Source organism: Sander vitreus, chromosome 5, assembly GCF_031162955.1.
Source record: "Sander vitreus isolate 19-12246 chromosome 5, sanVit1, whole genome shotgun sequence".
NCBI lineage: Eukaryota > Metazoa > Chordata > Actinopteri > Perciformes > Percidae > Sander > Sander vitreus.
Window position 1 is genome coordinate 36034426 of NC_135859.1, and position 26040 is coordinate 36060465.

The window sequence follows — 26040 nt, forward strand, 5'->3', positions numbered from 1 at the left end:
CAAAGTGTTACACTACAGCATGATGTAATCACACGAGAAACCAAAATAATACCCTGACAATCTAATCTTAATCGAGGCTTGTGAGGATTTGGAGCGATGCCTTTTGACCTCAGATGCCGTGACATATTGCTATTCTAGTTCTGTGCCAGTGCAAATCTTTGTTTTTTTCCTTTAGCGATGTGTCGAGTTCAGCGCCCTGGTTAACTTCACTGACAGGCGGGATGGTCCTTGTGCAGCTGTGCATTAGTTAACATTAGTGAAATCTCTAATCCATTTATGCCATGAGTTGTCCCAGGGGCAGATTAAAAAGGTCATTTTGTTTTGTGTTTTCAACCTGGCCCCTGTTTCCCCATGCATTGGTGATGCAAGTGACTTCTTAGACGTCTTTGAAGTTGGTCCTGTATTGAGTGAGAACGCTGTAACTGTCAGAGGTGAACCAGGCTGTAATGTAACCCTACAGGACAGATGTTCAGCGTCCGTTAGCGTCCACTAAAAGTTCTGTTGTTGCCGCTGACAGACTCAGATCATTTTTCTAAGTGTCTGACAACATTATGAAAGGATCCCTACAGAGATAGACCTTTTAGTTAAAGAGTAAGATCCTTTTAGTTTAAGAAACAGCCTTGAAATCACCATCACCAAACTACACCAGACTCCATGTAAATAATCAGGACTTTTAGCGTGTATAGAGCCAGCAGATCTCCACCAGACTCCATGTAAATAATCAGGACTTTTAGCGTGTATAGAGCCAGCATATCTCCACGTGTAAATGGGTGAATTAAGGGTTTATTTCAACCAAACCAGAGTGGTGATTGTTGGAACAGTGGAACGATGAACCAAGACGGCTTTTGGTAGTTTTATTTAGTTTCTGTCCACTTTGAATGAAGTGTGTTTTACGATGCTAAAAGTCCTGATTATTTACATGGAGTCTGGTGTAGTTTGGTGATGGTGATTTCGGGGCTGTTTCATGTTAAACTAAAAGGATCTTCCTCTTTAACTAAAAGGTCTATCTCTGTAGGGATCCTTTCATAATGTTGTCAGACACTGAATAATAATCTGAGTCTGTCAGCGGCAAAAACAGAACTTTTAGTGGACAGAGATTGACGCAGTTTTGCACATTAACGTTACAGCGCAGCTTGTTTCTCTTCGGTCTAACTTGGACCAATTAAATAAAATGTTCTCATCAGTCACTTAGACACAAAAACATGATAAAACAGGGTTCAGGTTGGGAAAAAAAACGATATTACCCTTTAAGTGTCAGCACAGGCAGAGACATTGTATAATAAGGGGACAGGAAAGAAGAGTATACATCCGGGGAAGGGAGGCCAGTAAGCCTGTGTGATGGTCAGGTAGTGAAAGAATAGAGATCACAATGAAATGGGGAAAGAAAAATGCAATGCAAACTAAGTGGGAAGGTTTTAGCTCATGCTGTATGTGTGCAGTGCGAGTGGTTAATCACTAGTGACGTGATTCCCGCTATACAAGGTGTGCCAGCGCTCGATCCTCTTGTCCTTGTTCTTCAGACACTCGTACCAGTGCTTCAGCCTCTCTCCTTTGGCAGTGATGCCCAGCTGACAGCCACCTGTCAGGGAGGACGTGAGGTAAGAAAAGGCAGGTAACAACTGTACTTTTTAGGCTACATCTACGATACTACAGTTTCATTTTTAAGCTGCGTTTTGACACAAAAACGATCTCCGTCCACACGAGAGTTTACGCTCCAGTAGCAGAACTAATCTCCGTCAATATTAACGCGTCTGACAACACGTATCACATGACCGTTCACAACAATGGTGAAAAGTAAGAGCAGGCGAGGTGGAACTGTAAGGCCGGCTACACACTCCCTGCGTGGCGTGAGCGTGGCGTGAGCGTGGCGTTTTCTATGTGTTTGCACACCAGAAACGTGTCTGACGCGGTGCTGCTGCTGCTAGCCTTGTCTGTACACATGGATGTTTCCCATTGATAAAATGAAATAATAGCAGTAGTATACTTCATGTTAAACATAAATATAAATATATACTGATCTGATTACAGCAAAGACAACGTCGGCAGTATTAAAATAGGCTCCAGAATATTTCCATCTGTGTTGACAGGTGCAATATTAGAAAATCAATTTTTTTATTTAAATGACATTTATATCTGCATTTATGTCAAAACCTCGAGACTTTCAAACATCAAAATGTCATTTATTAAATGTATTCGTGTCTAAATGACATATAAACATCTTTTCCTATTCTATGTTGCCTGGAAACGCTTCCAACACGCTGGCGTGTCGCGTGAAAAATAGACGTCAGTCCTATTTCTAGCAGACGCGTTTTCGGCGCGGCTCGAGCCTCGCCTGAGACGTGCGTGTCACGCAGGCAGTGTGCACGCTCTAACCTGTTAACGTGGGAGCCGGAAAAAACACGGACACCCCATGCAGCTGACACGCTCAGGCCTAATCATTAACGTCGACTGTCGTTTGTCTCCAAATCTCCAAATGACTGTCTGCCTCTAACACTGTTAACAACTCTCTTGTCATGTATTTCCATACTCTCCAGTAAAATGTTTCTTCGTTTCCCAGTGTGGTGTCTCTCTCTGACACTATATTTAAGGCTGTTTGAGTCCCTGTGGTCTGTAAATAAAGAATCACACAGATGTTTGTACCAGGGATGCACAGAATCCAGGATTCAGCTGAATATTGGGCTTTTTGACGGGGTTGGGTTTCTGCTGAACCCTACGCTTGCTCTCCGCGCTACGCTGGTCGACGTGATGACGGCGCCGTTGATTACAGGAAGGTGTTTACGTAGGTGGAGCTTCAACGCAGCAGGCTGAGAGGAAGTGGAAATGGAACTGGTGAGCAGAAAAAGTGTTGTTTGGCAGTACTTTCAGTCAAAAGAAGGCCATTCAAGTCCAGCTACATGTTCAATCTGCAATGCTGATTAGTCTGGTGGTGGCGAGGACCCTAAACAATACACAACATCACCGCTGTTACAACATCTGGTATGAAACATCTGGAAGAATACGAGCTGAGCATGAAGGAATCTACAGACAGCAGCCAGAATGCAGCAACTTCAGGTACGGCAAAGGAAGGACAGTCACTGTTTACTTCATTAATGTGTTGACTGTGTTCATGGACTGAGGACGGGACGAGGACTCAGCAGAATCTCAACCAGGGGGTTCAGGATTCAGCAGAACCCCAAAAATCTGGATTAAGTGCATCCATAATTTGTACAGACAAACCTGATCTTCCCAGCTGACCGTATTGAACTGGAAACGCAGCAGGTGCAGTGGACACGTAGTTAAAAAATTCAGAGGTGCATGAGCCCAACAAGTACATTTTCATTAACAGCTTTTTAAAAGCCCGAACCCGTTTACAGCCCGACATTACTCAAATGTGCGCACGCACACACACAGCTCTTTAGCTTTTTGTCAAGAATGAGTCATTTCTACATGTTTTAACATCATGTATTCGTGACTAATGGAGGCTATCGGCTACTTGGAAGTTGGAACAAAGAAATAAAATAAGTCCTCCAGAGACCAGCCTCCGTTTCACCTCCTCAGCATCCGTTTACACGCTAATTAACGCATCACCTGACCGCTCATTTACCACGCAACCCAGCCGGAGTCCGAGCCCGACCCGAGCCCGACCCAAGCCCAGCCTGAACCCAGCCGGAGTCCGAGCCCGACCCGAGCCCGACCCAAGCCCAGCCTGAACCCAGCCGGAGTCCGAGCCCGACCCGAGCCCGACCCAAGCCCAGCCTGAACCCAGCCGGAGTCCGAGCCCCGACCCGAGCCCGACCCAAGCCCAGCCTGAACCCAGCCGGAGTCCGAGCCCGGCCCGAGCCCGACCCAAGCCCAGCCTGAACCCAGCCGGAGTCCGAGCCCGACCCGAGCCCGACCCAAGCCCAGCCTGAACCCAGCCGGAGTCCGAGCCCGACCCGAGCCCGACCCAAGCCCAGCCTGAACCCAGCCGGAGTCCGAGCCCGACCCGAGCCGAAACATAGCAGCGGAGATAGATGTAGCCTAATGTAATCAAAGCAATGATACTACTCAAATACTTACCGATGTAGTCGTTGGACTTCCCAATATCGTAATCCCACACAGAGATATCTAAAACCTTCTTGGCCAGTTCACTGTGTTTGATTTCATAGCCGAATTCCTGAAAAGATCAAGACATTAAACAGTTTTCATAGTTGAGCTGCAAAGAATATAAACACAATGACTCAATGATAATTGAACCCTTGTGTTTTCATCCTGTCGACCATTAACTTGTGGTCCTTCCAGGACATTTTTGTTGCTATTTCTGATGATTATGTCACTTGTTAACGCTTTCTTTTATTCATAGTCAATAAACCTAATTTAAATGACATTATAGCTCATTTTTGAGTTAAAAAACCCCAGAAATTATGAATTATTTTGACTAATAGTTAAGATCAGAGGATGTTGAGTGAATCACAGACTGGTTTATGTCAAAGTAATCATGTCAGGACATTTAAAAACATTTTTCAAATGCTATGAAATTGAATAAAACACCTAAAATTCAGTGGAAATAATCATTAATTGTACCTGCGAAGCATGTTGTATGGCTTCCATACAACGTGCATGCATCCAAGTTATTTTTTGGGCAATTTAGTTGTAAGAAACCCATATTTTTGATATAAAAAGCTTTGAAAATGGGTCACATTTGACCCAAGGACAACACCAGGGTTCAGGACAAGCTTGTTTTCAGTTAACTGCAGAGCTTCACCTTGAGCTCCCGTACTAACCTCGTTAAACTCAGGGTTTAAAGTCCTCTTCTTGATCTGTGTTTTGCACTTGGCCTTTTTCCCCATGTCAGGTTTCAGACATCTGGAAATGTAACAGAATTTAATTCAATGCCCTTTCTGGAATCACATATTTACATATTTATAAAAAAGGTACATTCTCATAGCCTGGAAATCTAGACGCAGCCTAGCGGCAGCAAATGTAATCTGCAGCCAGGGTCGTCTAGCAACTCTCCGTTGGCTTGCGAGCTGGAAAAACCAAACTCTAGTCAGGCCAATCACATCGTGTATAGTGTGGGTGGGCGGGGCTTATGGCTGCTGCTGCTGCTGGTGAACAGCGGTCTCTGGAAGACTTGGAGTTCAGCTTTTCTTTGAGAAAAGAACAACGAACGGCCCTGAAGTCATTCTTAAAAAAGGAAGATGTGTTCTGAGTTTAAAGTGTAATCTATCAACTAGCTCTTCTCTGATTGGTTGTAGAGCTGTCCTATGGCGTGCAGAGGGAATCTGAAAGACAACCGTTTATCCCGCCCCTCAGATTGAGCCCTGCCAATGGGGAGTTCCCAGACCCAACATCTGGATGTAGGTCAGACCCAGACCCAACATCTGGATGGGGGTCAGACCCAGACCCAACATCTGGATGGGGGTCAGACCCAGACCCAACATCTGGATGTGGGGCTGGCTCGTCAGGGTAACGTTCTCATCCATAGATTGTAAAAAATAACGGACGTAGCAGCAGTGACGTCCCCCAGGCAGGATGTTTCTTTTTCTGCTGAGTATATATGTTGCATGTTACATTTCCACTATTTAGAAACGAAAGCCTGCTCCACCGCATTGCATTGTGGGATACAGGAGAAAAATGTAGGCTACATCAAATTAGCTGTGCATTGAGAATACGAACACCGTTACTAAATGGCGAACGTACTATATAGGGAAGTATATCTGTGATTGGGAACAGCTTATGACCTCATCCCGTTTTACCTACATTTTGACATATGGGTCGGAGTAGCCGTTAGCATCCATGGCAGCCAGGTGAACGCAGCGCACGACGCCCACGAGAAGACGGTTCTGCTGGGTGCTGTACATGAGGGAGATCAGAATCCGGCCGCGCTCCTCTACCTCGCCGCCGTCTTTCCCCGGCTAAAACAGAGCAGAGGGGGGAGCAAATCCATCAGTAGGGTTCATGGAAAGATCTGCAAGAACCTCCTGATTCTGGAGGAATCTGTCACGTTGAGACGTGCTCGGAAAATAAAAAGCCTTGCCTCATCTTCGTAGAGAGAGATGCCTCTGGCTCCGCCGGCAGTTGCGGTTCTCTTCGTCTGCGAGGGAGAAAAGGGACAGTAGGTCAGTATGAGCAGCAGTGGAATGTAACTAAGTACATTTACTCCAGGACTGTACTTAAGTCCAAATGTTGAGGTACTTGTACTTTACTTGAGTCTTTTCTTTTCATGCCACTTTCTACTTCTACTCCGCTACATTTCAGAGAGAAATATTGTACTTTTTACTCCACTACATTACTCTGTTACAGCTTTAGTTACTAGTTACTTTACACGTTAAGATTACTGCACACAGAACACATGTAGTTTATAAGATCTGATGTTTTATTATAAAGTAAACTAGCCAACAATATAACAACCTGAAAGTCCAGCTGACATGATCAGACCATTAAACACACAACTGGTTGGATCCTTTACACTTTCTACAATGGGAGGATTTTACTTTTAATACTTTATCTACATTTTCCTGATTATACTTACAGACTGTTACTGAAGTAACATTTTCAATGCAGGACTTTAACTTGTAACAGAGTAATATAACCAGGGATGCACCGAATCCAGGATTTGGCTTCAGATTCGGCTGAATATTGGGCTTTTTGACGGGGTTGGTTTTCTGCCGAACCTTAGGCCGCCGTTAGACTGGCTGCATGGCGTGAGCGTGTCAGCTGCGTGGCGTGAGCGTGTCAGCTGCGTGGCGTGAGCGTGTCAGCTGCGTGGCGTGAGCGTGTCAGCTGCGTGGAGTGAGCGTGTCAGCTGCGTGGCGTGAGCGTGTCAGCTGCGTGGCGTGAGCGTGTCAGCTGCGTGGCGTGTCAGCTGCGTGGAGTGAGCGTGTCAGCTGAATGGCGTGAGCGTGTCAGCTGCGTGGAGTGAGCGTGTCAGCTGCGTGGAGTGAGCGTGTTAGCTGCGCGGCGTGTCCGAGCCGAGCCGAGCACGCATGCATGATGGAAATATAACCTACGTCTATTTTTCACGCGACATGCAAGCATGTTGGAAGCGTTTCCAGGCAACATAGAATAGGAAAAGATGTTCATATGTCATTTTGACACAAATACATATTAATAAATGACATGTTGGTGTTTGAAAGTCGAGGTTTTGATATAAATGTCATTTCATGTTTCTAATATTGCACCTGTCAATACAGAAGGAAATATTCTGTAGCCTATTTTGCCGTCAATCCTGCCGACGCCTTTGCTGTAATCAGATCAGAATATATTTATGGGAACCATACATGTGAACAGACAAGGCTAGCAGCAGCAGCAGCAGCGCCGCGTCAGACACGTTTCTGGTGTGTAAAGACGTAGAAAACGCCACGCAGCTGACACGCAGGCAGTGTGTAGTGTCCTTAGAATTATTTCCCAGCGAACTGAACCCTACGCTTGCTCTCCGCGCGCTACGCTGGTCGACGTGATGACGGCGCCGTTGATTACGGGAAGGTGTTTACGTAGGTGGAGCTTCAATGCAGCAGGCTGAGAGGAAGTGGAAATGGAACTGGTGAGCAGAAAAAGTGTTGTTTGGCAGTACTTTCAGTCAAAAGAAGGCCATTCAAGTCCAGCTACATGTTCAATCTGCAATGCTGATTAGTCTGGTGGTGGCGAGGACCCTAAACAATACACAACATCACCGCTGTTACAACATCTGGTATGAAACATCTGGAAGAATACGAGCTGAGCATGAAGGAATCTACAGACAGCAGCCAGAATGCAGCAACTTCAGGTACGGCAAAGGAAGGACAGTCACTGTTTACTTCATTAATGTGTTGACTGTGTTCATGGACTGAGGACGGGACGAGGACTCAGCAGAATCTCAACCAGGGGATTCAGGATTCAGCCGAACCCCAAAAATCTGGATTCGGTGCATTCCTAATTATAACAGTGTGGTATTAGTACTTTTACTGCAGCGAAGGATCTGAATACTTCTTCCAGCGCTGAATAAGAGAGTCACACAATGAGAAGACAAGCATCGTTTGAATGCGATTGATTTTGACTCACAGGGACGACTCTCTCGAGACACACGTTGAAGTTCTTCTTCTGGTTCATCTTCAGCTTCTTCAGCGCCACTCGGGTTTCCCCGATAAACTCATTATGCCCAAACTTGTCCTCATCGCAGACAGACAGCCTGTAAATCAAAAAGAGAGTCAAATAAATCACTTACAGCTTCAGGGGTCAAGTGGAGGCACATTATGTGAACCCGAGGAGGGGAGGGATTGTTTGACGCCGTCTGAGGTGTGGTATCCACCTGAGGGTCTTACGCTGCATGTCGTCATCCGTCAGGCCGTGGTAGGTGAGCGTCTCGTTCCACGCGGGGTTGCGGGTGTTTCTCAAGGTCTTTGTGCGCAGCTTGTTAGACTGTTAGAAGCAGATTAGATCAGGACAAAGACATATTTTATTCTCCACTACATCACAGCGATTAAAGGTCCCACATCAGGCTCATTTTCAGGTTCTTACTTGTACGTAGGTGTAGATTTCGGGGGAGATGCAGGGATATGTGCCTCTCAATAACATGCACGGAAAACAAGAACTGTGTCCCATTCAGGGGGCTCAAAACATGTACGGAAAACAAGAATTGTGTCCCATTCAGGGGGCTCAAAACATGTACGGAAAACAAGAACTGTGTCCCATTTAGGGGCTCAAAACATGTACGGAAAACAAGAATTGTGTCCCATTCAGGGGGCTCAAAACATGTACGGAAAACAAGAACTGTGTCCCATTTAGGGGCTCAAAACATGTACGGAAAACAAGAACTGTGTCCCATTCAGGGGGGCTCAAAACATGTATGGAAAACAAGAACTGTGTCCCATTTAGGGGCTCAAAACATGTACGGAAAACAAGAACTGTGTCCCATTCAGGGGCTCAAAACGCACGGAAAACAAGAACTGTGTCCCATTTAGGGCTCAAAACATGTACGGAAAACAAGAACTGTGTCCCATTTAGGGGCTCAAAACGTACGGAAAACAAGAACTGTGTCCCATTCAGGGGGCTCAAAACATGTACGGAAAACAAGAATTGTGTCCCATTCAGGGGGCTCAAAACATGTACGGAAAACAAGAACTGTGTCTACTTGTGCTACAATTGAAGCATAATTAATAATATTTCCCTTAATGTAAATAATGACTTTTGCACCATAAATTGTTGCAGAAAAATCCCCCCCCATCATCATCATCTCCATGCGGGTGTGATGATTTTGTCAATTCACACCACAAGGTGTCAGGCTTGAGCTAGCAGAAGAAGCCCGTCAGCAGTCTAAAATCACCACCCTCTCTTTTCTTTTTTTTTTACTTGGCAAAATATTAGGCTAACAAGTCTTTTAAAGGAAGTAAAAGCTGAATGTAGGAAAGGTGCGTCTTATACCTTACTCGCCCCAGGCAGCAGATGGAGTTTGATATAAGGATCTGCCAGTCCGTTTGAGTCCATGGGCTTCAGTCCCTGAGGAGAAATGGAGCACCGTGTCCATCACATCGGCATGAACGGCGGAGAGCAATTAAGCCAAAGTGCCTTTTAGGAGTCTTTTAACAGAAACCACTTGATTGTAATTGTCCCATAGTGTGAGCGAACGAGGAGGGGTACCTTTGCTTTGAGGATGCTACAGTGGAGGCTGTTGCTTTCCTGTTCGTAGAGCAGACTGAACTCCAGAGAGCCCAGGGTGGCTGAAAGAGACACAGACAAGTCATTACGTTAGACTACAGAGTATAAACACAGGGAAATATTCTCTTGTAATGTAACAACATGTAAAGGTCCAGTGTGAATGGCTGAGCGTTACTGAGCAGCCTCCAACTGAGCTTGAAGACGTAGATGTGACGTGAGCAACCTGTCTGAAAGTTGGAAGTCTTCTGGTAGCTGTGCCAAGAGAAATCTCAATCATTCCCAATCTAGCGGAGACGGAGAGCGTAGGTACAGTGGGGCAAAAAAGTATTTAGTCAGCCACCAATTGTGCAAGTTCTCCCACTTAAAAAGATGAGAGAGGCCTGTAATTTTCATCATAGGTACCAGAAAATCACATTGTAGGATTTTTAATGAATTTATTTGCAAATTATGGTGGAAAATAAGTATTTGGTCAATAACAAAAGTTCATCTCAATACTTTGTTATATACCCTTTGTTGGCAATGACAGAGGTCAAACGTTTTCTGTAAGTCTTCACAAGGTTTTCACACACTGTTGCTGGTATTTTGGCCCATTCCTCCATGCAGATCTCCTCTAGAGCAGTGATTTTTTGGGGCTGTCGCTGGGCAACACGGACTTTCAACTCCCTCCAAAGATTTTCTATGGGGTTGAGATCTGGAGACTGGCTAGGCCACTCCAGGACCTTGAAATGCTTCTTACGAAGCCACTCCTTCGTTGCCTGGGCGGTGTGTTTGGGATTATTGTCACGCTGAAAGACGCAGCCACGTTTCATCTTCAATGCCCTTGCTGATGGAAGGAGGTTTTCACTCAAAATCTCACGATACATGGCCCCCATTCATTCTTTCCTTTACATGGATCAGTCGTCCTGGTCCCTTTGCAGAAAAACAGTCCCAAAGCATGATGTTTCCACCCCCATGCTTCACAGTAGGTATGGTGTTCTTTGGATGCAACTTAGCATTCTTCCCCCTCCAAACACGACGAGTTGAGTTTTTACCAAAAAGTTCTATTTTGGTTTCATCTGACCATATGACATTCTCCCAATCCTCTTCTGGATCATCCAAATGCTCTCTAGCAAACTCCAGACGGGCCTGGACATGTACTGGCTTAAGCAAGGGGACACGTCTGGCACTGCAGGATTTGAGTCCCTGGCGGTGTAGTGTGTTACTGATGGTAGCCTTTGTTACTTTGGTCCCAGCTCTCTGCAGGTCATTCACTAGGTCCCCCCGTGTGGTTCTGGGATTTTTGCTCACCGTTCTTGTGATCATTTTGACCCCACGGGGTGAGATCTTGCGTGGAGCCCCGGATCAAGGGAGATTATTAGTGATCTTGTATATCTTCCATTTTCTTATTTCTCCCACAGTTGATTTCTTCACACCAAGCTGCTTACCTATTGCAGATTCAGTCTTCCCAGCCTGGTGCAGGTCTACATATTTTGTTTCTGGTGTCCTTTGACAGCTCTTTGGTCTTGGCCATAGTGGAGTTTGGAGTGTGACTGTTTGAGGTTGTGGACAGGTGTCTTTTATACTGATAACAAGTTCAAACAGGTGCCATTAATACAGGTAACGAGTGGAGGACAGAGGAGCCTCTTAAAGAAGAAGCTACAGGTCTGTGAGAGCCACAAATCTGGCTTGTTTGTAGGTGACCAAATACTTATTTTCCCGAGGAATTTGCAAATAAATTCATTAAAAATCCTACAATGTAACCCCCGCGACTGACGCGCACACACACACACACACACACACACACACACACACACACACACACACACACACACACACACACAGTGGATGCAGAAGAAAAAGGAGATGAGACGACACACAATGACCTAAATTGAGGACAGCTGTGCTCGTTGTTAAAGTCAGTATTATCAAACCGTATGAATGTGTGTCCCAGGCCAGGTTAGTGTGTGTGTGTGTGTGTGTGTGTGTGTGTGTGTGTGCGTGTGTGCGTGTGTGTGCGTGTGTGCGTGTGTGTGTGCGTGTGTGCGTGTGTGCGTGTGTGTGTGTGTGTGTGTGTGTGTGTGTGTCCCAGGCCAGGTTAGTGTGTGTGTGTGTGTGTGTGTGTGTGTCCCAGGCCAGGTTAGTGTGTGTGTGTGTGTGTGTGTGTGTGTCCCAGGCCAGTAGTGTGTGTGTGTGTGTGTGTGTGTCCCAGGCCAGGTTAGTGTGTGTGTGTGTGTGTGTGTGTCCCAGGCCAGGTTAGTGTGTGTGTGTGTGTGTGTGTGTGTCCCAGGCCAGGTTAGTGTGTGTGTGTGTGTGTGTGTGTGTGTCCCAGGCCAGGTTAGGAAAATAACTAACAATGTAAAGATCAACCAGCCACTGACACATATGTTCACATTTGATTGATTCAATCAATTATTTTTTGTCTTAAAGCCACCAGCCATTTTCATATTATACCAACATCTGCAGCATCCTGAGCCTTTTTGGTTACTAGGAAAACCCAGCCCAGAGTCGTTTTATTCTCCCCAAAATAAGTTTCCTTTTTATTTTGAAAGAACTTGCAACTTCATTGCAACAAACATACAAAAGACATCTCAACTTTTATCGCAATTTTTTACAAAAGCTCCCGCGAAATCAGGCATTTTGGGCCGCAACAATCTCAAAAAAAGGCCGCGAAATCCTGGAGGGACTGATTAAGGACCAGACACACAGAGAAAAAGCCAGTGTGACTGATCAGTCTCCCCGAGTTGGTCCAAAAGTGCCTCAGAACACGCCGAAGAGACGAGACGTAATACGTCTCCATAACAGCAGGCGGCGCTAATCTGTATTGTCGCCCAAAAATGAAAACCGGCAGCTGATTGGCTGACCAACAGTCCTCGCTGAAACTGAAAGTATGATTCTGGCATTTGTTTCTATTGAGCTGGGTCGAAAATGACAAATGATAAGCGCCGTTATGTTATCGAAGCAGGATAATCAATACGTCAATACTGATGCATCAACTAGAGGTTTTTTTAATATGCTATGATGATAACGGTGCCATTATTTTTTTAAGATTATTTTTGAGGGCTTTTCCCTTTGTTATATAGTGACAGTGGATAGACAGGAAAGGGGAAGAGAGATGGGGGATGACATGCAGCAAAAGGGCAGCAGGTCAGATTTGAACCTGCGCCGCTGCAAAGGACTCAGCCCACATGGGGCGCACGCTCTTACTGGGTGAGCTAGAGGACATCCCTTTAGAGCTTAGATTGGGCCCAAAAAATCCCTGATTTAAACCCGACAATGTTTTAACACGTGGGCCGTTATAACTGACGTTCTCAACTACAACTCAGAGTTGTTTGAAGCTGCTCCCTCAGCTGAATAGTGAGGGGAACAGATGAAGATCTCCATCACCTAATTGGCCGCCAACAGTGCTGCAGAGGGGGGGAGACGCGACGTAGCCCAGTTTACCTCCCACTCAAGTCAGTGCAGGACATCCACCCAGAGCTACGGGAGGAGCTGGAGAGGCAGAGCTCGCTCCCCACCGAATAAGGCGAATAAAGTAATGATTAAAAAACACAAATACTTGTTTAAGGGCCCGGCCTCTGCATCTCTGTTCCCCTCGGGGTTCCTTAGACATACCGCGCTGATGCTTGTTTTCTCTCTTTTATTCGTCATTCAATATATAATCTCTAAATTGCACCAACAGTCCTCGCTGAAACTGAAAGAGCTGGGTCGAAAATGACAAATGCTAAGCGCCAGATGCTATCGAAGCAGGATAATCAATAAGCGAGGAACAAAAGCAGAGGAAGACGTGAATCAATAAGTCAATACTGATGCATCAACTAGAGTTTTTTTTAATATGCTTCATACCCCAATTTGATGATGATAATGGTCTCACACGGCCGTTATTCTCTCGCTGGGGGATCGGGTGTTAATTAGTTTTATTGAGGTCCAGGAATATGGAGCTATCTGTGCAAATCATTTGAGATATAACAAGGCCAACAGGGTTTAGATTCCCTCGTGTTTTGATCCAATCCCCTGTGTGTGTGTGTGTGTGTGTTTTGGGAGGGAGAAAACGGCAGAAATAGCTTTGTGTCTGTTCTCTACGGAGATGTGATGGCAAGAACAGTTTGGTCCCGCAGTGCCGACTGGTTTCAGACACTCGGCTGGTAGTCTCGCATTGCCAGACCTTCCTCCTCCACAGCGCTGCGGAGGAAGGTCTGGCTAGTCCACACAGCATTCTGGGAAGGGAGAGAAACGTGCTCTGGTTTTTTGGGATTTCTTTATCCCTCCTGTTGTCCTCGGGTCAAATCTGACCCATTTTCAGAAAGTCTCTTTATCAAAAATGTGGGTTTCTTTCAACAAATTGTCCAAAAAAAACAACGTGGATGGTTCCATACAACGCTCTTCACAAGTTAAATAAATGATCAGTTCACTACTTTCAATGTATTTGGGTGTTTTATTTGAAAAGTTGAAAACAGAACGTTGGAAAACACAGGAAAGAAATGTCAAAAAAATGACAGAAACTTCGAAAAAAGTGACAAAAGTGTCGAAAAAGACGACCAAAACGTTGGCCCATAAAAAAAAGAAGTTGCTGCTGGTCGACGGGAAAGACAAGAGTTAAACCAATCACAATCCTCTTAGACGGCGCCAAGCGCCGGACGGAGCAACGGTGCCGCTTCCCTTACTCCTCCCTCTCCCCTCCCTCCCTTACTCCTCTCTCTCCCCTCCCTCCCTCACTCCTCTCTCTCGTCCCTCTCTCTCCTCCCTCTCTCCTCCCTCACTCCTCTCTCGTCCCTCTCTCTCCTCCCTCTCCCCTCCCTCCCTCACTCCTCTCTCTCGTCCCTCTCTCTCCTCCCTCTCTCCTCCCTCACTCCTCTCTCCTCCTCTCTCGTCCCTCTCTCTCCTCCCTCTCTTCTCCCTCCTCCTCTCTCCTCCCCTCTCTCCCTCTCTCCCTCACTCCTCTCTCGTCCTCTCTCTCCTCCCTCTCCTCCCTCACTCCTCTCTCTCGTCCCTCTCTCTCCTCCCTCTCCCCTCCCTCACTCACTCCTCCCTCTCTCCTCCCTCTCTCCTCCCTCACTCCTCCCTCTCGTCCCTCACTCCTCCCTCTCCCCTCCCTCTCGCCTCCCTCTCTCCTCCCTCTCCCCTCACTCCTACCTCACTCCTACCTCTCTCCTCCCTCTCTCCTCCCTCTCTCCCCCCTCACTCCTACCCTCTCTCCTCCCTCTCTCCTCCCTCCCTCTCCTCCTCCTCTCTCCTCCCTCTCTCCTCCCTCTCTCCTCTCTCCTCCCTCTCCTCCCTACTCCTCCCTCTCCTCCCTCTCCTCCCTCTCTCCTCCCTCTCTCCTCCCTCTCCCTCCCTCTCTCCTCCCCTCCCTCTCCTCCCCACTCTCCTCTCCTACTCTCTCTCCTACCACTCCTCCCTCACTCCTCCCTCTCTCCTCCCTCTCCCCCTCACTCCTACCTCACTCCTACCTCACTCCTACCTCTCTCCTATCTCTCTCCTACCACTCCTCCCTCACTCCTCCCTCTCCCCTCACTCCTACCTCTCTCCTATCTCTCTCCTACCACTCCTCCCTCTCTCCTCCCTCTCTCCGCCCTCTCTCCTCCCTCACTCCTCCCTCACTCCTCCCTCTCGTCTAAAATCGTCACATCCACAACCAGGATGGCTGCGCCCGTAACGGCAAACTCAGCGACTCCTCCAGATCTCCACAAACCAACGGGTGACGTCCCACATGCTCTGTCCATTCATATTCACAGTCTATGATCTGATCATTAGATAAATGTTAATGAGCTATTGCTGCTCAATTATCATTATTATTTTTTTGTGGCTGTTAGTTTCTTTCTTAATCTCTGTTTGGAGATCTTTGTGTCTTTGGAACATCACGTTGGTGATGAATCGCAGCCCAGAAAAGTTATGTTATATAAGAGAAGATTAACTAATGACACTTGATCATTTGTTCCCCAACGGCTACGCTAGGCAACGAAACTCCTCCAAAGAAAATGTGTGTGGGCAGTCAGTTATTTATTTATTTTTACCCAGAACCTTATTTTCTGAGTGTCTTCCTTTGATACTTGAGTATTTATTTGATTTATTTTATATCATAGGCCTTGCTTTAGTGCTGTCTACTTCCTATTTTCCCACGTTTTTGCATCTTAGTGACTGATGGGAACAAAAGTGCTCCTGTATTGAGCGAGTTTCAGTCCACTAAAAGTTAACAGGATCAGTCTAAGTGTCGGACAACATTATGAAAGGATCCCTACAGAGATAGACCTTTTAGTTAAAGAGTAAGATCCTTTTAGTTTAACATGAAACAGCCCCGAAATCACCATCACCAAACTACACCAGACTCCATGTAAATAATCAGGACTTTTAGCATTGTAAAACACACTTCATTCAAAGTGGACAGAAACTAAATAAAACTATGAAAAGCCGTCTTGGTTCATCTTTCCACTGTTCCAACAATCACCACTCTGGTTTGGTTGAAATAAACCCTTAATTCACCCATTTACATGTGGAGATATGCTGGCTCTATACACGCTAAAAGTCCTGATTATTTACATGGAGTCTGGTGTAGTTTGGTGATGGTGATTTCAGGGCTGTTTCATGTTAAACTAAAAGGATCTTACTCTTTAACTAAAAGGTCTATCTCTGTAGGGATCCTTTCATAATGTTGAGACTTAGAATAATAACATTGCATTGCGGTCTTGCTTTATACTGGACCAATATCAAAGATTGTTAAAACAGGGTAAGTAACCCTTTAATCTACACACATCAGCCACCTTACTCTCTGGAAGAGTGAGCAGATGTTGTACTCACTGGCTTCATCGGAGTCATAATCGTTGGCCTCCTCCTCCTCCTCAGCCGGGGGAGGTTGCTGTCGGGCGGGGGGAGGAGCGCTGTAGGCAACGGGCTGTTTCCGGTCCTCTCTGGCTGCAAGAGGCGCTCTCTGCTCCGGAGGAACTGCACCAGAGGAGTATGCCGCTCCATCTCCTGCCACTGGGCCTGCAAGCACGTTCAATCATCTGAGACTGCACAACAGGGGCGGTTCTACATTGAATTACACCCAGGGCGACCCCCCCTTCGAGCCCCCACCAACATAAGTGAAAGAGAAAATTATATTTCTCAGTTGCACAAAGCCTTCATTAGAGCATTTGAAAAACACACTTAAGAGAATCCAGTTATTCAACTATTGCAATTACATCAGGATACACAGTTTTTAAGGTGAACAATCTCCATAATGAACACAATTCTGCTCAACATATGACAGTATAGGTTATCAGAACATAAAATAAATATACTATATACATAAATGTGCCAACAATATATACAATAATTAAAAATGTAACAAGATTAATACATTAATAAAACGGTATACTCATGAATGGGTCGCCCGTGCCAAAAACCGCCCCTGCTGCACAACATAACACCACGATAGGAACGCAACATTTCAGGGTTTCCCCCTCTCATTCCCCCTGCTCTGGTGTTTCCCCCTCTCATTCCCCCTGCTCTGGTGTTTCCTCCTCTCGTTCCCCCTGCTCTGGTGTTTCCCCCTCTCATACCCCCTGCTCTGGCGTTTCCCCCCTCATTCCCCCTGCTCCCCTCTCATTCCCCTGCTCTGGTGTTCCCCCTCTCATTCCCCCTGCTCTGGCGTTTCCCCCTCTCATATCCCCCTGCTCTGGTGTTTCCCCCCCTCTCATTCCCTCTGCTCTGGTGTTTCCCCTCTCATTCCCCCTGCTCTGGTGTTTCCCCCTCTCATTCCCCCTGCTCTGGTGTTTCCTCCTCTCATTCCCCCTGCTCTGGTGTTCCCCCCTCTCATTCCCCCTGCTCTGGTGTTTCCCCCCTCTCATTCCCCCTGCTCTGGTGTTCCCCCCTCTCATTCCCCCTGCTCTGGTGTTTCCCCCCTCTCGTTCCCCCTGCTCTGGTGTTCCCCCTCTCATTCCCCCTGCTCTGGTGTTTCCCCCCTCTCATTCCCCCTGCTCTGGCGTTTCCCCCTCTCATTCCCCCCTGCTCTGGTGTTTCCCCCCTCTCATTCCCCCTGCTCTGGCGTTTCCTCTGCCCACTGCTGGCCCCTGCTCTCGCCAGTGCTCCCTCTCCCTCATTCCCCCTCTGCTCTGGTGCCCCTCCCATTCTCCTGCCCTGGTGTTTCTCTCTCCTCGCTCCCTGCTCTGGCGCCTCCTCCCCACCCTCCCTGCTCTGGTCGCCCTCCCACTGCCTGCGTTCCCAGCTCCACCTGCGCGCAGTCTCTCCTCTAGCCCCTGCTCTGGTGTTCCCCCTCTCATTCCCCCTGCTCTGGTGTCTCCCTCTCATTCCCCCTGCTCTGGCGTTTCCCCTCCTCATCTCCCTGCTCTGGTGTTTCCTCCCTCTCATTCCCCTGCTCTGGTGTCTCCCCTCTCATTCCCCCCCTGCTCTGGTGTTCCCCTCTCATTCCCCCCCTGCTCTGGTGTCTCCCCTCTCATTCCCTGCTCTGGTGTTCCCCTCCCTCATTCCCCCCTGCTCTGGTGTTTCCCTCTCATTCCCCCCTGCTCTGGTGTTTCCCCTCTCATTCCCCCTGCTCTGGTGTTTCCCCCTCTCATTCCCTCCCTGCTCTGGTGTTTCCCCCTCTCATTCCCCTCTGCTCTGGTGTTTCCCCTCTCATTCCCCCTGCTCTGGTGTTTCCCCCCTCTCATTCCCTCTGCTCTGGCGTTCCCCCTCTCATTCCCCCTGCTCTGGTGTTTCCCCCTCTCGTTCCCTCCCTGCTCTGGCGTTTCCCCCACTCTCGTTCCCTCTGCTCTGGCATTTCCCCCTTCTCGTTCACCCCCTGCACGGGTTTCCTGTCTCGCCCTGCTCTGTTTCCTCCTCTCATTCACCCCCTGCTCTGGCGTTACTCTCCTTCACCTGCTCTGGTTCGCCCCACTCTCCTTCACACTGCTCTGGTTTCCACACAGCTGCTCATTCGCACACACTGCTCTGAGCGTTGCATCCCTCTCATAACCCCCATGCTCTGCATCGTTACTCTGCCCCTAACCTAACCCTAACGAAGTGGAGTGATGGAGTGAACACTCTACCGGGTGAGCTAGAAGTCGGTATATCAGTATTTACAGAGTTGGGAGTGAGAATGTGTTGGTCTCTCACCCTGCTGGGCAGCAGCCGGCTGAGGTCTGGAGCTCTGGACGGGCACCATCTTCTTCATCACCACCGGGCTGCCCGGCCCTGCCTCTTCAGGGCCTGCCCCGCCTGTTGCTATGCGTGCAACTGATGGTTTAGGGGCCACAGGCGGGTAACCACCACGGCCCTGCGGCTCGGGTCCTAAAAGTAGAATGAATCACATAATACAGTAAACACACAGACACTCACCGTACATGGAGCTCAACAGCATGGTTCATTTTCTCCTTTATTTAGATCAATTAACCATGATGTCTAAACCAGTGTGTCTCATATGGGGGTCCGTGTCCCCCTAGGGGGACTCTGGAGGACTGCACGGGGTACGGGAGATTTGTTGCTAAATGTTTTTCAGTTTCAAAGCTGTTGGACCAGACCATTGTTCCTCTTTATATATACTTTTTTTTTCTACCAAAGATGATTCACGCTGATCAGGGGGTACGAAGTATGAAGTCAACCTTGTTTTAAGAAAGATTGAGCATCCAGCGTCAGTTCTGGCAGGCCAAGTAGTTAAGACGCCGCTAACCGCTACTGGCCAACAACACGGACGCATCAGCTGGTCAACTCCCCTCGCTGCTAAATGGCTACACTCAAACAGGGCGCCCTACTCAAAGCTGCTTTAGTTTGCTCCTAACTGCTTGCTGCTTGCATCTCTGCAACCCACCTCCTCCCCAGCTCCACCTTGTCGTGTATAACGTGGCGTAGGCTTCTATGTCATCGTCGCTGCTCTGTTCATATGGGGGACTAGTTTAGCTCTCCCAGTCTTAAACTGTGTGAGCATCCCCTAATGCTGCTGCTGTCCCCTGACTCTCTGCTTTTTCATGGACTCCTCTGAACAGAAGCCTCATCTCTATAATATAATCAAATAACAGAAACAGCTGTTATTTGCGATGACATGGAGAAGTACTACACTACCCACAATCCTAAGCGTACAGCAATGTGTGTGATTGTTGGAGCTCACTGTTACAATGGAAATGTTTACAGCACCCGCAAACTCTGAGGTCTATGAAGGTTTCTGTACACAGTCTTGTACCTTTGCCTGTTTTTTTAGGCTGTTTTCAAAATGTTATTTGGCGCCGAATCAAATGTTTTATGGTCACGATTCATCTCGTAGCTGGTTGGCTTTGGTTCCAGTCTTAAAACTCTTCATTTAAGGATTTAATGAAACGTCAACGGAGATACTAAAGGGGGGAAATTACTTCAAAAAGAGGGCGGTCACTGTTGAGCTCTCTTTTTTGGCTTCGCTTTGGTACAGCGGGAGGAAGAGAAGACGTGCCGTCCATTTTTATTTTACAGGGTCGACACGCATAATGATCACACTACTTCTCCTGCTGCAGTGGAATCAGTAATACTCCCTCGTCCCTCTGGATACTTTTGATGTTGCAGCTTCTTCGATGCAAAGACACTGACCTACATACAACAAGCTGCAGCTGTACGAGCTAATGTACATCAGCTGGCAAACAATATGCTCCAGCTACGGTGATAGGTTGGTTTGATAGACAGGTTTAAATGGTTGAGTCGGGCGCCCGGATGGGTCAGTTGGTAGAGCGGGCGCCCATATATAGACGTTTGCTCCTCGACGCAGCGGGCCAGGGTTTGACTCCAACCTGCGGCCCTTTGCTGCATGTCATCCCCCCCTCTCTCTCTCTCTCTCTCTCCTTTCATTTCTTCAGCTGTCCTGTCAAATAAAGGCCTACAAATATGGAGTTATATTCCTCTCTTTATTCAAGAGCACATTCTTTCTATTTGAGAGTATTTCTCACTGATATTACGTTCAGATCTTGTAATAATTCCCCTCAAAACCTTGCTCTCACACTCAAATGGTCACTGCTCGCGCTTGGATTTGCTCTGCTTGTGCTCAAACTTTCTGCTTGGACTCAGATATGTTGTTCCGTGGACAGATTTCCTGCTCTCAGCTATGGCCCTTCTCCTCGCACTCAGGCTGATTCTGCACACTTACAAATCTTCTCCTCTCGGATCTCTCCTGTACGCTTACGTAAGTTTTCTGTGTTACAACACTATCAAAATCCCACAACCAATAGAATGCCAGGTGTAGTGTTGACCAATGAAATGATCCCTGCCCCGTTGAGGGTGTGTTCGTTTTATGTTAGAACTAAACCTCTGTAACCCAAGTTTATTTACCCCCGCCGTCCATCGCTTTATTATTAGTGTATGTCAATAATGTGCACAGAATGGTCGACGCTCTTTCACCTGCACCCATCAGGAAACGGGAGAAAGCTTTGAAGTGGGATGTATCAAGTTAACTTGAGGGTGAGTAACATAAATTAAGCACATAGCATATGGCGCTAGCCATAGCTAGCCTAGCTTGGTGTCCGTAAACAAATAACTTTTCTTTATACCGGTAGTTTAGCTAGCTAGATTGAACGACATATGACGGACAGTATGTGTGTATTTACAACTGGTATTTAATGACCCCACTGTTTTTTTCCTCGTTGGGTTACAGACCCATGGTTACAGAGGGTTCCCCCTGCTCTGGTGTTCTCCCCTCTCATTCCCCCTGCTCTGGCGTTCCCCCCTCTCATTTCCCCTGCTCTGGTGTTCCCCCCCTCTCATTCCCCCTGCTCTGGCATTCCCCCCTCTCATTTCCCCTGCTCTGGTGTTCCCCCCTCTCATTCCCCCTGCTCTGGTGTTCCCCCCCTCTCATTCCCCCTGCTCTGACGTTTCCCCCCCTCTCTGACGTTTCCCTCATCCCCCTGCTCTGGTGTTCTCCCCCTCTCATTCCCCCTGCTCTGGTGTTTCCCCCTCTCATTCCCCCTGCTCTGGTGTTTCCCCCTCATTCCCCCCCTGCTCTGGTGTTCCCCCTCTCATTCCCCCCTGCTCTGGTGTTCCCCCTCTCATTCCCCCTGCTCTGGTGTTTCCCGCTCTCATTCCCCCTGCTCTGGTGTTTCCCCCCTCTCATTCCCCCTGCTCTGGTGTTCCCCCCTCTCATTCCCCCTGCTCTGGTGTTCCCCCCCTCTCATTCCCCCTGCTCTGACGTTTCCCCCTCTCATTCCCCCTGCTCTGACGTTGGTTGAGTCAAGCTCCAAAAAAAGTAGTTAAAGAGGCGCTGTGCAGTTTTGGCCATTTCTTCGCTGTTTTCTCTCTTTTTGCTGGCAGGTTTCTCTATAGAGCTCACGGGAGGAGAGAGGCAACAAGCAAATGTGTTGTGTGTTGTGTGTTTTGTGACCATAATTCAAAACATGAACATCATTCTGTGTTGCAGGAGACTTAAAACTAGCGACGGCCTTCATCGAGGAGGAACAGAACAACTTCCTGGTTCATCAGAGGACCGAGGAGTCGAGGACCTATCAGATAAGGGACATGGGATGTAACCTGTATCTCCCTTTCCCAGGCTGTTGCACTAACCCTCTCTGTTACGGAGGGGAATCACAGCTCAGGTGATCACTCTGAAAGTGTGAAATGACTAAATGTGAGCCATGCCATGCCACAGCATGCAGCTTCCTTCCCACCGACAGCTTAATTGAGCTCTTCACCCCCCTCCTCGCCAACAGTGGGCGGTGCTGCCAAATTTGGGAAGCAGATAAAAGGTTTGAAAAGAGCAACGGGAGGTGGGGTTGAGTGCAGAGGATCTAATGAGACTGAAAAGATCCATCTGCATGAGAGTCCTACCCTGCTTAAACTCAGTCAAAATAAAACATTTTTGGGCCCAGACCATTGAATGACTTATAGACAATAAGTAGGGCCTTAAAATCCATAATTTAACAGGAATTTAACTGTCACTAAAGGCCGTTACGCACCAACCAGACGGCCGACCGTCGGCAGAAAGGCCAGTCGGGCTGATCAGTCTCCCCTAGTTGGTCTAAGAAGTTCCTCAGAACACCGAAGAGACGAGACGTAATACGTCTCCATAACAGCAGGCGGCGCTAATCTGGATTGTTGCCCTAAAATGAAAACCGGCAGCTGATTGGACGAACGAGTCACGTGGGTCTAGCTGCTGCTTCCGGGTTGACTGGCGATCTCATATTGTCCTAAAATAGTTCACTGAAACGTGTTTCTGGAAACATTTGAAGAGAGAAACAGGCCGTGCAGTTGCTGACTCTGTCTTCATTTCAGATCAACAAAGGTCAGTTTAAAAGATTTTTGTCAGATGTTGAGAGACTCTAGTCACGCTCATCCCGCTCGCCATTCCCGGGTGAGTCCCGACTGCCCTGTCTCCGACTGAGCATGTCAGGTCGGCCCAAATGAAGGCCGACAGCTCCTCCAACGGACGACGGCATGAACACAGCGACCAGACTCAAGTCACCGACCTCGCCAGACTGTCAGACGGCCGATTATTGGCCCGGTGTGTAGCTGCCTTAACCCCCACCCCTCCCCCAACCATCTTGACGTTGATTGGCTGGAGTGGTTTGTTGTATTTTGGTGCACAGCCTGTGCCTCCAGTGTTTGACATTTAGGACCCCTGTGTTGTCTCCAGAGACCGGGCTTTTTCACGATGTGTTCAGGGGGCAGGCAGCTAGCGGATCAAGGAGAGACGCCTACGACTTGACTGCTGAAACACCAGAAACTGCTTTGCTAGCTCTATCCTGTTGTAACTGAGATATCTGCTGAACAAAATATTTTTTCAGAGACGATTTCCTGTCCCTGTTTTCAGAAACACGTTTCGGTGAACTATTTTAGTCCAATATGAGATCGTATTCTGAACGAAGCCGCCATTATGCCCGGTTGAAAAATCCGGGAGTAGCCAGACCCACGTGATGCGTTCGTCCAATCAGCTGCTGGTTTTCATTTTTTGGGCGACAATACAGATTAGCGCCGCCTGCTGTTATGGAGACGTATTACGTCTCGCGCACGCGCAGAACAAACGCTCAAGTCGGCGTCTCTTCGGTGAGTTCTGAGGCACTTTCTGGACCTCAGGGAGCCGACTGATCAGCCCGACTGCCTCTTTCTGCCGACGGTCGGCCGTCGGGTTGGTGTGTCAGGGGCTTTAAACATTACTACGCAGCTAACTTAAGCTAACGTTAGCTTTGTACAGATCGTGGGAAGTTCCCAAACTGAATAACTACCGCACATATAAACACCAAACTGCTTTGCTAGCTGTATCTTGTTGTAACTGAGATATCTGCTGAACAAAATATATTTTCCATCGACAGATTTAGCTCCTGTACGTCCACGAAAATCACATTTAGCACCGTCACAGCTGGTCCAAACACATCCAGTGAAAGTTAACTCCACAGTGTTTTCATCCGATGAATCAGTTTATATACTAGTTGGAGAGCTTTTCTGTGTTCCACTGTGGTTACTGAATTACTTACATGAACACAAATGTTTTTAGGAACATTTTCAATGCAGGACTTTAACTTGTAACAGCGTATGTTAAAAGTGTGGTATTAGTACTTTTACTGAACTAAAGGTATCTGGATACTTCTTCTACTGCTGCTCACAGCCTGTGCCAGTCCCAAGGTTTAAGTCTGCGTCTTCAGAGCAGCTGGATGATAACAAAAGGCTCGGGGGCCTTTGTGTCTCTGTCTCCCAAGGTCCCTGGAGTTGGATAACGCCCGACACACGCACACAGGGAAGACAACGTGGAAAGACCACACACTCCTGCTGCCGTGTAGTCGGGCAGACATTGTTTTCAGTCTGTGCTGAGGTGTTTGGGTTCATGATTTGGGTAAGCATATGTGATTACGGCACCAGGAATATCTCGCACGCACGCAGGCGTTTGGGTTCATGATTTGGGTAAGCATATGTGATTACGGAGCCAGGAATATCTTACATGCATGCATGCACGCACGCACACACATATGTAATCATTGTTTTGCTTCTATGATGGCTAAGGAACTTATTATCTGACTTTTTTAGGGTTTTATGTCTACCAAACTGTACGTAAGACGGCTATATAATACAGCCGAAATAAAAGCATGTCAATAAATTATACATATCTGGCGCTTGATGTGATTCTCATTTTCCAGTGTGGCCCTTAGTGAAATCTGGAGTGCCCCCCCTGCATACAGTGAGAAATGGAAATCTCACTTGCAGCTCAGATAGTTTAGAAGATCCCTTTTTAAAAGATTTCTCGATGTTTAAAACGCGTGCTCAGAGAAAGGAGCCTGATTCTGACAGACTCTGGTGGCCTTGCATGTTAACTGTAAAGATCCAGAATGACTGAAAGCAGACTAAGGGTCCTATCTTGCACCCGGCGCAGCTCAAAGCCCGACGCAAGTGTCTTTGCTAGTTTAAGACCGACGCAGTTTCCCGTCCAGCGCCCACGTCGTTTAAATAGCAAATGCACCTGACCCCATCTGTGGCCCATGCTGGTCTTACAGGGAGGTGTGTTCAGGTGCATTCTGGGCGTGCTGGTCTTACAGGGAGGTGTGTTCAGGTGCATCTGGGCGTGCTGGTCATACAGGGAGGTGTGTTCAGGTGCATCTGGGCGGGCTGGTCTTACAGGGAGATGTGTTCAGGTGCATTCTGGATGTGCTGGTCTTACAGGGAGGTGTGTTCAGGTGCATTCTGGGCGAGCTAGCTAGCTCATGTAGTCCTTACCTAGCTACTGAGCATGTAGTCCTTACCTAGCTACTGAGCATGTAGTCCTTACCTAGCTACTGAGCGTGTAGTCCTTACCTAGCTACTGAGCATGTAGTCCTTACCTAGCTACTGAGCGTGTAGTCCTTACCTAGCTACTGAGCATGTAGTCCTTACCTAGCTACGGAGCGTGTAGTCCTTGCCTAGCTACTGAGCGTGTAGTCCTTACCTAGCTACTGAGCGTGTAGTCCTTACCTAGCTACTGAGCGTGTAGTCCTTACCTAGCTACTGAGCGTGTAGTCCTTGCCTAGCTACTGAGCATGTAGTCCTTACCTAGCTACTGAGCATGTGCGACTGCCAACAAAGATGTTCCAGCAGTGAGAGGTCTCACTCTGTAGCTAAAACAGAGACCTGAACACAGGGTGAAAAGAGGAGCTGCAGCAATGAGCAGTACAACAAAAATATGGTGTTTTTTGAAAATTAAACCATGTAAACCTATTCTGATATAACCTCAAAAATACAGTTATGAACCTGAAAATGAGCAGAATATGAGCACTTTAAATGTACCTGGGGGCTGTGGTTGGGTCGCTGCCTGCCTGGGCCCAGAGGCTGGCTGCTCTTTGCGCTCTGCTGCCTCCTGGGCTCCCGCCTCGGCTTTAGATAACGGCATGGGCGACGGCAGGAAATGCTTCGGAAAACCTTTGAAGAACCAGGCACCAGACCTCTTCCACACCTGAGAAAACAGAAGACATGTGTGTTATAGGCTTCCCAGCAGACAAAGTGAATTGTTTTATCTGTCAGCTGGTGTGAAGAACTCACCTCTCGCTGTTCTCTGCAGATCTTGCAGAGCCAGACGGCGCGGGGCCGACT

At 47.7% G+C, this 26040-nt stretch overlaps 1 protein-coding gene across 1 annotated transcript in view; it reads right to left on the reverse strand.

The window, feature by feature from the left end:
• Positions 1-646: 646 nt before the first annotated feature.
• Positions 647-26040, reverse strand: part of LOC144518761 (rabphilin-3A-like) — a 30944-nt gene continuing 5550 nt past the window's right edge. The window contains exons 3-15 of the mRNA XM_078251667.1: positions 25990-26040; positions 25738-25903; positions 18661-18834; positions 16366-16551; positions 9577-9656; positions 9361-9435; positions 8249-8358; positions 8002-8128; positions 5999-6055; positions 5722-5876; positions 4743-4824; positions 4039-4135; positions 647-1579 (exon numbers count right to left, since the gene is read on the reverse strand). The exon at positions 25990-26040 is cut by the window's right edge and continues 33 nt beyond it. Coding sequence (XP_078107793.1) covers positions 1449-1579; positions 4039-4135; positions 4743-4824; positions 5722-5876; positions 5999-6055; positions 8002-8128; positions 8249-8358; positions 9361-9435; positions 9577-9656; positions 16366-16551; positions 18661-18834; positions 25738-25903; positions 25990-26040 — 1491 coding nt within the window. The 3' untranslated portion in view covers positions 647-1448. The remainder of the gene's footprint in view (positions 1580-4038; positions 4136-4742; positions 4825-5721; positions 5877-5998; positions 6056-8001; positions 8129-8248; positions 8359-9360; positions 9436-9576; positions 9657-16365; positions 16552-18660; positions 18835-25737; positions 25904-25989) is intronic.